Source organism: Vanellus vanellus, assembly GCF_965231255.1.
Source record: "Vanellus vanellus genome assembly, chromosome: 1".
NCBI classification, from domain to species: Eukaryota; Metazoa; Chordata; class Aves; order Charadriiformes; family Charadriidae; genus Vanellus; species Vanellus vanellus.
The window spans coordinates 137,152,438-137,166,243 of record NC_138905.1 but is presented as its reverse complement, the minus strand read 5'-3'; the positions used below and the strand labels follow the sequence as shown (position 1 = coordinate 137,166,243).

Genomic DNA, 13,806 nt, shown 5'->3' with positions numbered 1-13,806 from the left:
CAGTATAAAAGCTAATCTACTTGCCCCTTTTCATGTATGTGCTAAACTTTTAACATCATAGCTGCTATACATTGTAGCTTATAGTATAACTCAGGGAAATAATATACTAAATTATATGTGCTGTGTTTGATCAAAAAGTTTGTGACATTTTTACCTACAAAATAAACCAGATATGGAATTATTTTTCTCCTTATTCTTAAGATCTGTAGCTAAATTGTAGCATTATGGGTGAGGTCCCATAAGCTGGATGGGTAGGAACAATAGAAGTTCAGCACAGGAGTGCGTATGAATGAATGTAACACAACACAGTTTCATAACTAAATAGAAGTAAAACTCTTACATTAATAAATAATGATATGGGTTTTTTTCTAAACAATGTGATTTAACTTGCAGCACTTTTTTATTTTAACATGCTTTTCTAAATTATTTTTTTTAGAACTTAGTCACAATTATCTAGGGGTTTTAACTTTTATCTGGAAAGACTGAGAGAGGAAAATTTATGAAGTGGTACCCTCCTAGGTTTCACATTTTCAGAAGGGAATTCCCACATGTCTGTGTTCTTAACAGTGCTGCTTAACAGTGAAATGCCACGTATGGAAGAGGGAAAAGCAATTTATGACAATTTGGGCTTCATCCTTTTAAAGCTTGAGTATCTGGAATCAGAGCACTGTAAGATCCACTGTTTTCGGTCATGACTGAACCTTGGTCTTAAGCATTTGCAGTCACAATCAAAAAAGTATGATCCCGAAATTAAAAGTTAAATCAAAAACTGTAGGTGTGAGCAGTTAGGAACCTGATTTATATCTGTGAGACTGCCTGTAACAGTATAGCAATACTTTTGAACTTTGAAATTAATGATATAGGCTTATCTACTATTACAACAGGTTTCATCATTATGGAACGCTAAATAATGTAAAGAGTTGTCAGCTGATTTGTAACAGTAATTTGAATAGCTTTGTATAACTTCAAAACTGCTTGTTATACAAGCAAATAAGACCATGAAACCCCCAGTCAGTGGTAAGGACAAGGAAATACCTCATTACCAGTCATGGATGACGTAGCCAAGAGACAAATCAAAAAGAGGGTTTTGTATATTGAATGTTTCATTTATGTCTGAGATAATAATGCATGCAGGATAATGTGCTATATCTACTCTAAATTTGTTCCTAAATATGTTCCAGAGATTGCTAACAGGGATGTGTGGAGCACAGGGAGACTGTCTGTGCAGGGATGACTGCAGACAGCCTCAGTCTTGTAACGATGGGGTAATTGAAAGAGGTATTTCTTAATTACTGCTTCACAGATTAAAAGTTTCAATGAAACCATTTCAAAAAAAAAAAAACAGAATAAAAAGAAAGTATATATATGTTTCTCTCTATATATAATCAAACAAGCTAGCAGAACTGGGAAAACCACAGAGCTAAACACAACCGCATATTTACCTGAATTTGTATTTTGGCGTAGATGAAAACAATGGCTGATGGGGTTTTTAAAGATATTGAAGTGGTGCTTGAATTAAGAGAAGGTTGGAAAATACAGAGCTAAAGCAAGTCGATACCTCAGGGAGGTGAAATGTCAGCTGGCATGATGCCATTGCTGCCACTACATAGATCAGCAAGTGACAAAGCCTCAAGTGATAAAGCCTTACTTAAATTCATGTTTTTTTCTTTGATTCTGTCTGTCTTCTAGATGTGACTCTGTGTTGCACAACTGGGTCTGTGAAACCACTGCCTCCAGTCCCTCAGACACTGGTAGGTGAAAACATTTGAGTGTCTGGATACAGGGAAAGACCTGGGAGGGCTGTGGGATGGAATGGAGAATTGCAAACCACCACTCAGTGGAAGATGATGTAGACCTCTAATCTGCAGCGCAGCTTCAGCTTCCTTGTGTCCACCAGCATGTCAGAGGGAAGGACTCATGTCCCTCTCCCGCATGCTGTAAATGGCACACTGGGAAAGTCTCAGCCACATTCAGGTCACTTTAACATGCTGGTGGCAGTACTGGTTACAGCCGTTGTAGTGATGTCTTTTACTTTACACACTTATTTCCAGTGGGATCAGGGAATGCCATCAAAATTAGCTCTCTAGTGTGTAGGAGGTCGCCATTCCTAGAGATGACATAAACTCCCCTCCAGCACCCTCCCCAGTGAAAACGGTGCTCATAGTACTTGGAGCAAACATTGTAACTGAAGGTGTGAACAAATCTACCCTTTAGGTGGGTGAGAAATGGTGGATGAACTGCAAATATCTCTGGCAAGTCCCAAGTTGTGCCCCCAGAGGGTTGGGTCAGGAGTACAGATGGCTGGTTAGGAAGGTCTGTTTAGTCCAACTCTACAGAGGCGGCCTCTAAGTTAATGAATTGGGAAGCGCATCTGAGCTCTTTATGTGCTCTTGCCTACATCTTGACTTTATATCAGACAGAAACCCAAGAGTGTGGTCTCCCACCAGCACGGGGCCTTACTGTCCACCTGAGAAAGCCAGGCTTTCACAAACACAAAGAGAAAAACAGGACACCAGGATGCCAAAAGGTGCTGCTCATGCTCAATTCAGCCTGAGTCCTCCAGTACAGCAGTTGCTTGATGAAGAAGGGCAACAGTTGGTAGGGTTAAAAGTAAAAGCAAGACTGGAAGATTCAATTTTATGCTTAATTCCTCATCTAGCTCCTCCTGTGCCAGGTATCTTTGACCTTAGTTTTACTGCCTAGCCTAATTATTGAGGTTTGTAGGTGGAAAGGAGGTAGCTGACAAGAGAATAGAAGAGAACAAAGTGGTTTAAGTTATTATGTTTTTATTTATTTCAAAAAAGACTAACAAGATGGTCCATCTGTGTATTCACAGATTGTTACCCCAACGTCCTCCAAATTAAACCAGATTGCGTTTCAAATCACAGGATTTTTAAATCTGTATTTCCTGCTTTATTTTAATTTGTCTTCCATTCTGTATCTTTAGAACACAGTCTGGGTCTATTTCCTAGCTTCTCTTTGTTAATCATAAAGTAATTTTATGAAAAAGAAAAAAAGCTGGCATTTTTGTGTATGCAGTTGACATGAACAGCCAGGGCTTTAAGAAATGCATAGATTATCAATAGACAGAAGACAAAATCACAAGAGCTGTAAAATGAAGCTTTAAGAAAAGCCTTGGAAAGAAGCTAAGAACAAAGAACCTTTTGACATTTTTTTCGCATAATGAGATTTGAAAGTAATAGCATTGTAAACATCCAGCAGCGTAACTTGTTTTGAATACCCTGGTCTGTTTTGCCTGGCTTCCATTAGGAGATGCTTTGTCTATCTGGAGAGATCATCAGTCATGCAAATCTGCTGCTGAACATGCTGGCTTCTGCTAGGCCTTTATGATTTATTTTTATTATCTGCTTGAGTTCAAAGAAGGTATTTTGAAAGGGAAATTTAAAAAGCAAGGACATGACAGTTTTCAGATGGGTACTTCTAAAACAGATTCAGTAAGTGCAGATATAATAACTACCACATCTGGTTAGAACAACTTGACTTCATTTTCCCAAGCCATATGATATGATCAGGTTAAGAAGGCTAATACTGACTGCTCATGCTGAGTAACAGTCTATATTTAGTCACAGAGCTACTTCTGTAAGCTCTCAGCACATTTTTATTTTGCCCTTTCATCTACTCAGTTTGATCATCAGAGGTACCACCGTACCGCCAGCCTTCTTTTCGCCTCTCTCAGTTCATGTCCCTCACCTCTCCAGCCTGTACAAGTCTTGCTGCCTTGCTTTCTTCCCAACTGCCCAGAGACATTACTTTTGCATGTATGCAAAACTGACTAGAGGCATTAAATTTTGCATAAGGCATTATTTTTGCACTCTTACATCCTGCACCTTTGAAGCCCCTGTCCCTGTCGCCAGTTCGGCGTTATACCTCTACTCTCCCACAGAGGAGCTGGTTCCTAAAGAGTGATGCCATTACAAAGAACAGTAGGCACAAAGGTCCCTTCACGGGAACCAATGGGCACTTGTCCTGTGCTTTGATAACAGCAGGAAGCAGGAGGTTCCTGCCTGAGAAACTGACTTCTGCTGGGGCCTGGAAGACACTGTCTTTGCAATGGCAAATGGTTCATGTAGGTTGGACCGATGCTGCAGTAGATGAGATCATAGAAGTCCATTGAGTGCATACACGTATCTTCTCATGCTTATGTATTGGACAAGGTTTATGGAAGCTGAAGTGATTGAGCACATGCTTCCAGCTGTACGGCAGGGGTGTAGTGCAGCAGATGGTAGGCATTCCCCATGTGCACATCGCAGCTGAATCTCAGACTGTCACCTACGGCTCTCTAGATGACAGTGGCACAGTCATCAATATGAAAACCACAATAATAGCACTGCCAGCATAAAGGAAATAATAAGATCCACTCAGTTATTATTAGGAAATGCTTTGGGGCTTTCAGCCAATGCTGGAAATGGAAAGCTGTACGTACAGACAAAAATCAAGACATTAATCAGTACCAGGTTACAGATGAGTCCATCCAGAATATTGCAACAGAGAAATACATATCCAGCAGTGAAACCCAAAGGGATGCAAATCTGATGTGCTCATCTTTGGCTGGTTCTTTTCCCTGGCAGGTTAGACAAAGCAAAATTAATTTCTGTGATCATAACTCTTTCTGCCATTTACTTTGGCCAATCCTTTGCGTTTTCTTCTGTTCACACAAAAAGATGAAAGCCCCATCAGAGGATGATACCTTGATTGTTCTGTAAGCAAAACACAGGAAACTAAGAAAGAACAATTTGGTCTCCAAAAATTACCAAGGACAAAACTCAGAGGTGCTCATGAGCTCATAAACACGTTTACTGAATATCAGCTTGCTCTAACATCACTAGATGCTTTAAAGAGAAAACAATTTAATCTCTAATATAACTTTCTCTATCTTTCTGGCAGCTGCAGGCAACTCGAGTTCTGTCATTATTCCACAAAGCAAACAAGCAGCCTAAGACTTGAATCCTGCCTAACACAGGCCCTCAAGCTATAAGCTCCTTTCCACTCGTCATCAGATATGGCCAACAGGAACTACCCTTATTGGGTTCAAGTAGTAGTTCTTGATGAGTAACAGACTTAAATCTAGTCAAATGAGGAGGACTGTGATACCTCTTTAAAAATGAGTATCTCCACTGGATCTTGGTGAGATCAGATCGAGAGTTTGTGTGTTTGCAGGAAGAGATCATGTGCATCTTCTGGCTCAGGGGACTGAATCAGGCATTCACTTGTTCTTCCCCTTATTTAAATTAAGTAAATTAATTAATTAAGTTAAGTTAAATTAATTAATTAATTAGTCTTCCCCTTATTTAAATTAAGTAAAGAAATGTCAATAAAGAGAAAACAAGCAAAAATACAATGTTGTGGTCACTTGGACTTGATTTAAAGGGATCACAGCCTGCTTCAGGACACTTGGCATTCTTCCCTGGCATTGAATTACAGTGGTTTTCAATAATACACAGGTGGCATTTGGAGCCTTTTGTCCTAAGGCTTTCTCATTTTCCCTCATCCTTAGCTGTCAGTGTTTCAAGTGTAGTTTTCTCTGCTCTTAAAGAATTATGATGTCTGGATTTTCTCAGTTATGACATTTCCATGATTTCTAAATGCATTTCAGTGCCTTAATTTTTGGCCATGAGTTGACTGATGTCACCTAACTTTAATGTCAGGCTTCTCATCCAAGTCATTTGTATAGACTTCCTCAACAATCAGTGATGAGAGGTAGACACTTCTGTAGGGTGACATTTCACATGAAGACATGGGTCAAAGCTGAGTAAGATGAATCCAATAGTTACATGCCTAAACTTGTTTAACTCTGCACAGGAAAAGTTAGGCACCAAGGAGTGGGATTCTTCATATCCACCATGCTAAGCAGAGTAACATCAATAAAACATGGTAAGGAAAGGGAACAATTTAGAGTTAGCATAGCTTTTTGCTTTCAGTGATTAGCAGTAACAAATGACTTATGCTTGTCGCGCTCCATGGTAACTTTACTATTGATCAAACGCCATTCAAAAAACCAGTTATTTTATAATGCTGTGATGGGGTATTTTGATACAACAGGACACCACCGCACTAAGTTACAGTAAAGCACAATGTGGTCTTGTGGTGTCCAAAGCACATGAATTGCAACAGTTCATCAAGTAGTATCAGCTTCAGATAGGTGTCAGGCCTTTGATACAAATCAAGTCTATCACAGAATTCTGGTAATAAGAGCTTCCTATTACAGCAGTGTCAGCCTCCACACAGAGTTAATTGCTTCTGGTGTCATTATGACGGATCTTCGTTCTGTTCTCACCTATCTCACAAATGTGGACAACAGTATCTGGATTGTACTTCTAAATGAATGAGGAAAACGTCACTTGTCTATGCCCATCTTCTTAGCTTTGATTAATTTGCCTAATGTCATTATACTTGTTGAAGATATAAGCGATCATGTACATGTCGTGTTATTTCTTGCTGTACCCTGTGCTGCATCTCCTTACCATTTTATTCCCTCTGTCTCCAAAAGCGGAAGCATAGAAACCTGCCTCAGGCGCTATCACCAGACAAGTCAGCCCTGAAAATGGCTGTGGCCCAATGCAACTATGAGCCCAAAGGAACTTCAGCTTTCCAGCTTGTCAGAAACGATAAGTACTACGTATTGCAAGAGGGTGATTCTGACTGGTGGAAAGTAAGGGACTTGGAGGGGTAAGTATACACTGCAGAATACTTTTGTTCCATGGCTATGGTCTTCCACATATCCCATCTTCATAGACAACACTGCAGGCAGACCTTGTACCTTTCAGGATCTGTGTTAGGAATTACCTTAATAGCTTTTAAACCTTGCTCTAGAAGCCTCGTTGTCTTCTGCACAACGCCATTTTCATTATCATCCTTGGCTGCCAGGTTGGGTAAGATTCACAACAGTCACTGCCTAGTATACCAAGATAGTACCCGGTGGCCTTAATTTTAATATGTGCCTGAAGAAAGTCTTGTGTATACAGAAGCTGTCCATTTTTTCCAACTATTTAATTTAAGTGCATAAAAAGATAAAATTTCTCCTCACAAGTGTTGCCTCTAGTTTGCACTAAACCATTTTCAGACAATCACCATTACTACTGCAATAGCAGTGACATCAGGGAGACCAGTGAGAACTGCGAAGCACAAATCACTTCTTTCTTCAATCTCTCCCCAGCTTTAGCAATACTTTTCCACAGGGACAGAGCACCCCCATCCTGTGCAGTAGAGAAGAGTTTAATTATTTTCTTAGAGGTTCACGAGTAGAGGAATCCCCTTCAGCAACTTAAAATAAGATATTTTTGGCTAATATCCAGCTGGGGCAGAAAAGATAGTCCCTTCCCAAGTTATTAAATAGAAACAGCTTTAGGAGTACACTGGAGACAAAGGCAGTGCAGCGAACAGAAGCTGCCTGGAAGAGATAAGATTCCTGGTCTGTCTCATGATGGATACTAGCTGAGTTTGATTTTATGTACTTGATAGAACTGTGGACGGGAAGAATTTTTGAGCCAGGGGATGCCCAGGCTGCTTTGAAACAGAATGAAATTACTTGGACCACTCATAATTCACTGATTAAGTTTACAACAGCAAGGAAACCAACAAATAAAGCAACCTTAACTTAAGGTAAAGTGTATGCACTTTACAACTCACAGGACCGTCATAGTATTCTGGATGAAGAAAGCAGCACACAATCCCTGCAACTCAAAGACAATAATAAATTAGTAAGCTGAGATAAGCTCTTATATGCCTTTACTGGACTGCTTATGGCTATGTAAAAGCATATGATGCAGGCAGCTCTGCTTATAGAGACTGAGTAGAGGGCTCTGAGATGAATGAAGCAGAGAGAGATCGAGAGAAAGGGGGGATATTTACAGTTTTTTCTTTGGCTTGAGCAACTGAGACTTTTGCATTATTGATTCTGTAGGGACAAGTCATGTATGCATCATAACAAAACCTTTAAATTCTGCTTGAAAAAAAAATTGAAGATCTCATTTTCTTGAATGCAGTAGGAACAAACATCAGGAGTAACTTGTTTCACCTGTTTTCATGCACTCAGTTTTCTTCTCGCTCTACTGAGACCTCTTAAAAAACCCCTTATTTTCTGTGTCTATCCATATTCAAATACACAATTGATTGCCCCTATTTATTTTTCTGATGGGCACAGCATACAGCCCACCCCCTTACAACTACAGATAGCCGTTGGCCCTCATAACTTAGGTCCAACATGCCACGCTGCCAGTTGCCCAGGTAGCCCAGCTGTCCATATTCACTTAGCTTAGCTTCTCAATTGCATCTAGCATTGTGTCAGGAAGAGTGCTGAGCCTACCATTGACTTCCTGTGTTCAATCTTGGATGCTGTGCTGGAACCCATTAGTCACTGGCGTCCTTCATGACAGCAACTGAGATGGCATGTAATGATATTGTTGAACAGCTGCTCCAATATTCCATGTGATGAAACCAATCACGGAGGAATAAACCATTTCAATGACTAGCAAAAACAGTGGTTCATTGAAATGTAATTTTTAAAAACAAATCACTTATGTATTTTTCTACATGGTAGGTAAAAGCAGAAATGTTTTAACCGTGAGCATTTCTGTTTATGGCATTCCAAAACGTGACTCTCTGATTAATCCTTTTTTCTATTTTAAGTGACCAAATTGAAGATGCAGTCATGTATGATAGCTAAACTGTGAACTGTTTATTTTGCAGGAACGAAGGTTTCGTACCGAGCACTTACTTGAGAAAGTTATCTCTGAATGATGATGAGCCAAGGTGAATCAATACGCAGCCATCCACCGCTTAAACGTTTTCCTCACCGCTCTAGTAAAATTAGGCAATATTGCTGGAATATTTTCCTTTTTAAATAACTTTCTGAGTACTAAGCATAACATTTCCTGAAAGGTATAGAATCAGATACAATTTGTCTTCTTGACTCATACATTAATGCAAAAGACATTGGTTGAAAATCCTGGTTTCATTTAAATCAATAGGGTTTTGCCACTGACTTCAATGATGCTGGGATTTCAATCTTTGTGCTCTTATTTCAGCATTGGATCTGCCTGGCTAGCACTCTCATGCCTTTCTGTGTATGTGAGTAGTCCAGTACAGGGCACAGGGACTCTGGGTCTGTCGGAGTGATACATCAAACCCATCTTTTCCTTTTTAGTAAGATGACACAACATTGTAAGCATTAAATGTATGTGTAAGTATTTGAATGAAAATCTCACAGAAACATAACAGATTGTCTCATAGTAAACCATACTGGACAAGATTCAGAGGTTTCTTTAAAAAAACCTACTCTCATAGTATCCTGTAAAAGACAGCATAAATAAGAATCATTATTATTTCTGCACAAAAGGTTATTTTAGAGGCCTCCTTTTTGGCTACATGAACTCCTTCTGTTGTTAGTCATGTTAAGAACATCTATTTGGGAAGTCTAGGGTTGTGCAGTTTTGGAAATCTTCCATGTAAATTTTGAAAAAGTAGATGCAATCTCTTCATAAGGTCACTAAAGGGATGTGTAGTTTCATTGCCTGTTACAGCATGCACCAAGAATATTTGGCTTTCCAACACATTGCACAGTGGAGGAGAAAGACTGTATAAGTGATTACCAAGTCATAAAAAAATCCAAACAATTAAATATGTCTCAACTTTTTGAAATATTCACCTTACACCATGACATAACTACTCAAAAAATATATGTAGTATGACTTTTAACCCAAGAAAGGTATTCTTCACAACTAGTCTTTCACAATCGCAGCATGTTTTTTTTTGTTTTTGCAGGGAAAACTCCAGTGTCAGTGAACAGATGATGGCAGAAGAGCAGAGTATTGCTAAGCATGAGTGAGTATATAGAAAAAGTCTTCATGAGAACTAAAAGATTCTTTGGGCAGAGATTGTCTTCGAACTTCAGACATCCACTATATGAAGAGCAATGGCATCCTATTTATGGCTGTCCTAATAATGATAATAATTATAGGTATTGTGATCAGCAACATCACTGCTCACAGACTTCCAAAGGTGTGAATGTATTTGTTTTCAGACAAAAAAAGTCATTTAGAAAAACCAGCTAATAAAGGGATGCTTCATAAAAGTGAACTGCTGTTAAAAAGACTTCATTGGAGCTCCCTGAACTGATCTGCCATAGCATATGTGGCTTGTTTCCCCCATTTGGGATCTCTCAGTTTACTTAAATATTATGGCAACCTTAAGGTTCAAGGTTAGAGGAGAATTATGCACCTCCCCACTTTTAGGGAGACAGATGCGTCATGGTCTGCAGGAGACGGAGCTCCTGGCAGAGCTTTAGGGCAGCCGGATCCTTCTCTAAGGAGTTACTGTAAGAAGTCAGAGTTACAGAGTGTGCCCAGATATTTCAGGGCGAGAAGACCCACTGGATGAGAGGAAGCAGATGGGAATTAGTGTTTTCCCGTTTACCTCATGGCCTAAAATCGCACATGCAGTGGACAAGTCCCAAGTCTACCCTGTGGGTTTTAAAGCCGTTTTGAAAATATTTACAATGTCTGGCATTTTTCATGTATCTGCTGTGCCTTATTCAGAAATTAGCCTGTCAATAATAAGCCAAATATTTTTCTTTGCAGGTGGTATGCCGGTAACATCTCCCGTGCCCAATGTGAGCAGCTGCTCCGTCAAAAGGTCCTACATATCCTTTATCACTTATATATGAACAACCATGGAAATGCTTCTGTGTCTGTTGTCTTTGCTATACTGCGTAGCTAGAGGATGCTGATGCTCTTTAAATAGCTGTAGTATTACCGAGTGCTAGAAACCCTTGTGCTAACTTGGTATCGATAAACAGATCTCAAAAAATTTCTGCATGCGTTTATGGCTCTTATACATAAATGAATAAATGATACACCTCTAAAATAGGCTTGGAACAAAGCTACAAGGAGTGCGTTTCCCACCAAAGCTCTGCTTTTTGGTTTTACCTCTAGGCCTGTGTTATTTGCTCCACTGTGGCTCTTTCTGCAGGTCATTCTAGAGGAATTCTCTGTGATGGTTTTACAGTATACAAATGTGGAGTAAAAGAAATTCACCCAGACAAGAAGACAACCCCGACCAAACTCGGTGCTGTGGCCGCTGAGGAATGGCGGGGCACAGGTGTCTAAGAGCAAGGATGGACAGCACCATAGGACTGGTCAGGGGTACAAGTCTTTACAGGATATGAGCGCAGAAGGGCTTGTTCATGTATCTCACTGGAGGAGAGGCAGCCTCAGCCATGCTTTGCGCTTGGGTGTGCTGTGTAAACGAGTTTTCTCCTTGTGGTTTCCTGCTTTCTCACAGCCTGTCTCACTGGCACTTAGCCACTAACTGCTTTGACATAACCTGACCCTTTGGAGTCTTGGCTCAGTGTCCTTTCCCTTATACCTCCTCCATAGATTCAGGAATGAAAGTCAAGTGTGGCAAATGACTGGAATAAAATGGTTATGTCCCAGTCCCAAAAGATGCTGGTTATTCCAGACTCCAGCTAATTTTAAGGGGACATAAAATTTCCTTTGAACTTGATGGCAATAAGCCTTAGCCTGTATGTGAGGTTCCAGACGTCTTCTTTCCTCCCCACAATAGCCATTTCTAACACATTAAAGCTGTAGCTGCTAAATAAACTCTGAAAACCAGAATTTCTAGGCCACTATGATAAACCATTAACAGAAGTAAAAGTGGATAGTGAAAGTTAGGACTGGAATACCACATAAAGACTAAAACCAGTCCAAATATACTAGAGTGCAGTGAAAATCTTTCTACTTATTCAGTAATTCAGAAATAGTTTGGCAATAGAAAATACATTAGTCTAGTGCATTATGTAAAGGAACTGAGTGTGGTGGATAGAGCTCTTATGCAGATGGGATGTATGTGGCAGTGTTTGGGTCTTATAACATGTACTGCCTCTGGAGGGGACATGAGGAAGGAGATGGGGTTAACAACTCTCCGTCTCCCTAGCTATAAATCTGTATCTGTGCACCAAAACCAAATTACAAACTACTTGCTTCATGTCTGGGCTGAGATACAACTCACCTAATTTTAAACATGTGGGATACCACAACCAGCTGCCTAGACCCCCTTTTTAGTTGAGAGAAATAAATATTTCTAAGGCATAATTCATCTTGTCCTAATGTAGTTCTTAAAGGACAGGGTTTAGTGGTGGTTTTGGCAGTGTTAGGTTGATGACTGGACTTGATGATCCTAAAAGGTCCCTTCCAACCTAGACGATTCTATGGTTCTCTGATTCTAATAGTCACATCTCCTTCTCTCCTTTGTGGACATTCCAGTGTAAAAACCTAAAGTTCACTGAAATGAATCCCAACGTCATTGTTCCTTGTAACTATTTTTTTTTTTTTTTTTAATTAGGGGAAAGAAGGTGCTTTTATGGTTCGGAAATCTAGCCAAGCAGGAATGTATACTGTGTCTGTATTCAGCAAGGTTCCTGAGTGAGTATCCAAAGAATATGTATCATTTCTATGAGCGTGCTATGGACATGCTGCTTGGTGTGACTGGTCAACAGCAAAATCTCTACATTGTGTTAAGGGTGAACCTTGGGCTCATCCAGGTCATATTAGTTATCGGAACTCATACTTGTCCATACTTGGGGAAAGGAAAAACACTCATGCCTTGAGATAAAGATGGTTTAATAAACGAATAACAAAAAAAAAAGGAAAATAACAGTAACAATAATAATGGTAAAAGAATATATAAGATAAAGTAATAAAACACAAGTCACACTCACCACCTGGTGAATTGGTTGTCCAGCCCATCCTGAACAGTGATAACAGATTCTCGCCCCACCTCCCTCACCCCCCACCTTCCCCAGGCAACCCCCATTTATATACCGAGTATGACATCTATGGTATGGAATATTCTACTGGCCATTCCATTGTTCTGTCTATGCTGCTTCTCAGATTCTATGGGAAGCTGAAAAAAAGTCCTGGAATACTATAAATATTACCTAGCAACAACTAAACCAATATCTGTTATTGATGTTCCTTTCACATCAAATCTGAAAGATAGCAACTACTAAAAACAAAATTAGCTCTATCCCAGCTGAATCCAGGACAGGGAATAGCAGAGTCTTAAGAGTGAAAGAGGAGGAAGGGAAGGGGAATGGGAATGGAAGAGGGAAGGGAAGGGAAGGGAAGGGAAGGGAAGGGAAGGGAAGGGAAGGGAAGGGAAGGGAAGGGAAGGGAAGGGAAGGGAAGGGAAGGGAAGGGAAGGGAAGGGAAGGGAAGGGAAGGGAAGGGAAGGGAAGGGAAGGGAAGGGAAGGGAAGGGAAGGGAAGGGAAGGGAAGGGAAGGGAAGGGAAGGGAAGGGAAGGGAAGGGAAGGGAAGGGAAGGGAAGGGAAGGGAAGGGAAGGGAAGGGAAGGGAAGGGAAGGGAAGGGAAGGGAAGGGAAGGGAAGGGAAGGGAAGGGAAGGGAAGGGAAGGGAAGGGAAGGGAAGGGAAGGGAAGGGAAGGGAAGGGAAGGGAAGGGAAGGGAAGGGAAGGGAAGGGAAGGGAAGGGAAGGGAAGGGAAGGGAAGGGAAGGGAAGGGAAGGGAAGGGAAGGGAAGGGAAGGGAATGTCTTCAAAATTAGGTGTAGAAACATTGCAAGGGCAGTATTTGAAAGACTTTTGCTCTAGATGTAACTGTTGGGAGACAAGTACTAACTGTCAGACTACATTAGAGTATTCAGCAGAAGTCTTTGATGTGCTAGAATCCTGTAGTACATAGCCAGCAGGTGTAAAGTGGGGAAAACCAGGACTTGGGCAAATGTAGCAGTCTTCCTGGTGGCATCTACAACACATTTAATTATTTGGCCAG

At 40.5% G+C, this 13,806-nt stretch overlaps 1 protein-coding gene across 1 annotated transcript in view; it reads left to right on the top strand.

The window, feature by feature from the left end:
* BMX (BMX non-receptor tyrosine kinase) overlaps positions 1 to 13,806 on the top strand; it is a gene marked incomplete at both ends in the record, with an annotated part of 28,875 nt that overhangs the window by 6,295 nt on the left and 8,774 nt on the right. The window contains 6 exons of the mRNA XM_082480418.1: positions 1,690 to 1,751; positions 6,509 to 6,687; positions 8,707 to 8,769; positions 9,781 to 9,840; positions 10,596 to 10,650; positions 12,361 to 12,440. Of these exons, the coding sequence (XP_082336544.1) occupies positions 1,690 to 1,751; positions 6,509 to 6,687; positions 8,707 to 8,769; positions 9,781 to 9,840; positions 10,596 to 10,650; positions 12,361 to 12,440 (499 nt within the window). The remainder of the gene's footprint in view (positions 1 to 1,689; positions 1,752 to 6,508; positions 6,688 to 8,706; positions 8,770 to 9,780; positions 9,841 to 10,595; positions 10,651 to 12,360; positions 12,441 to 13,806) is intronic.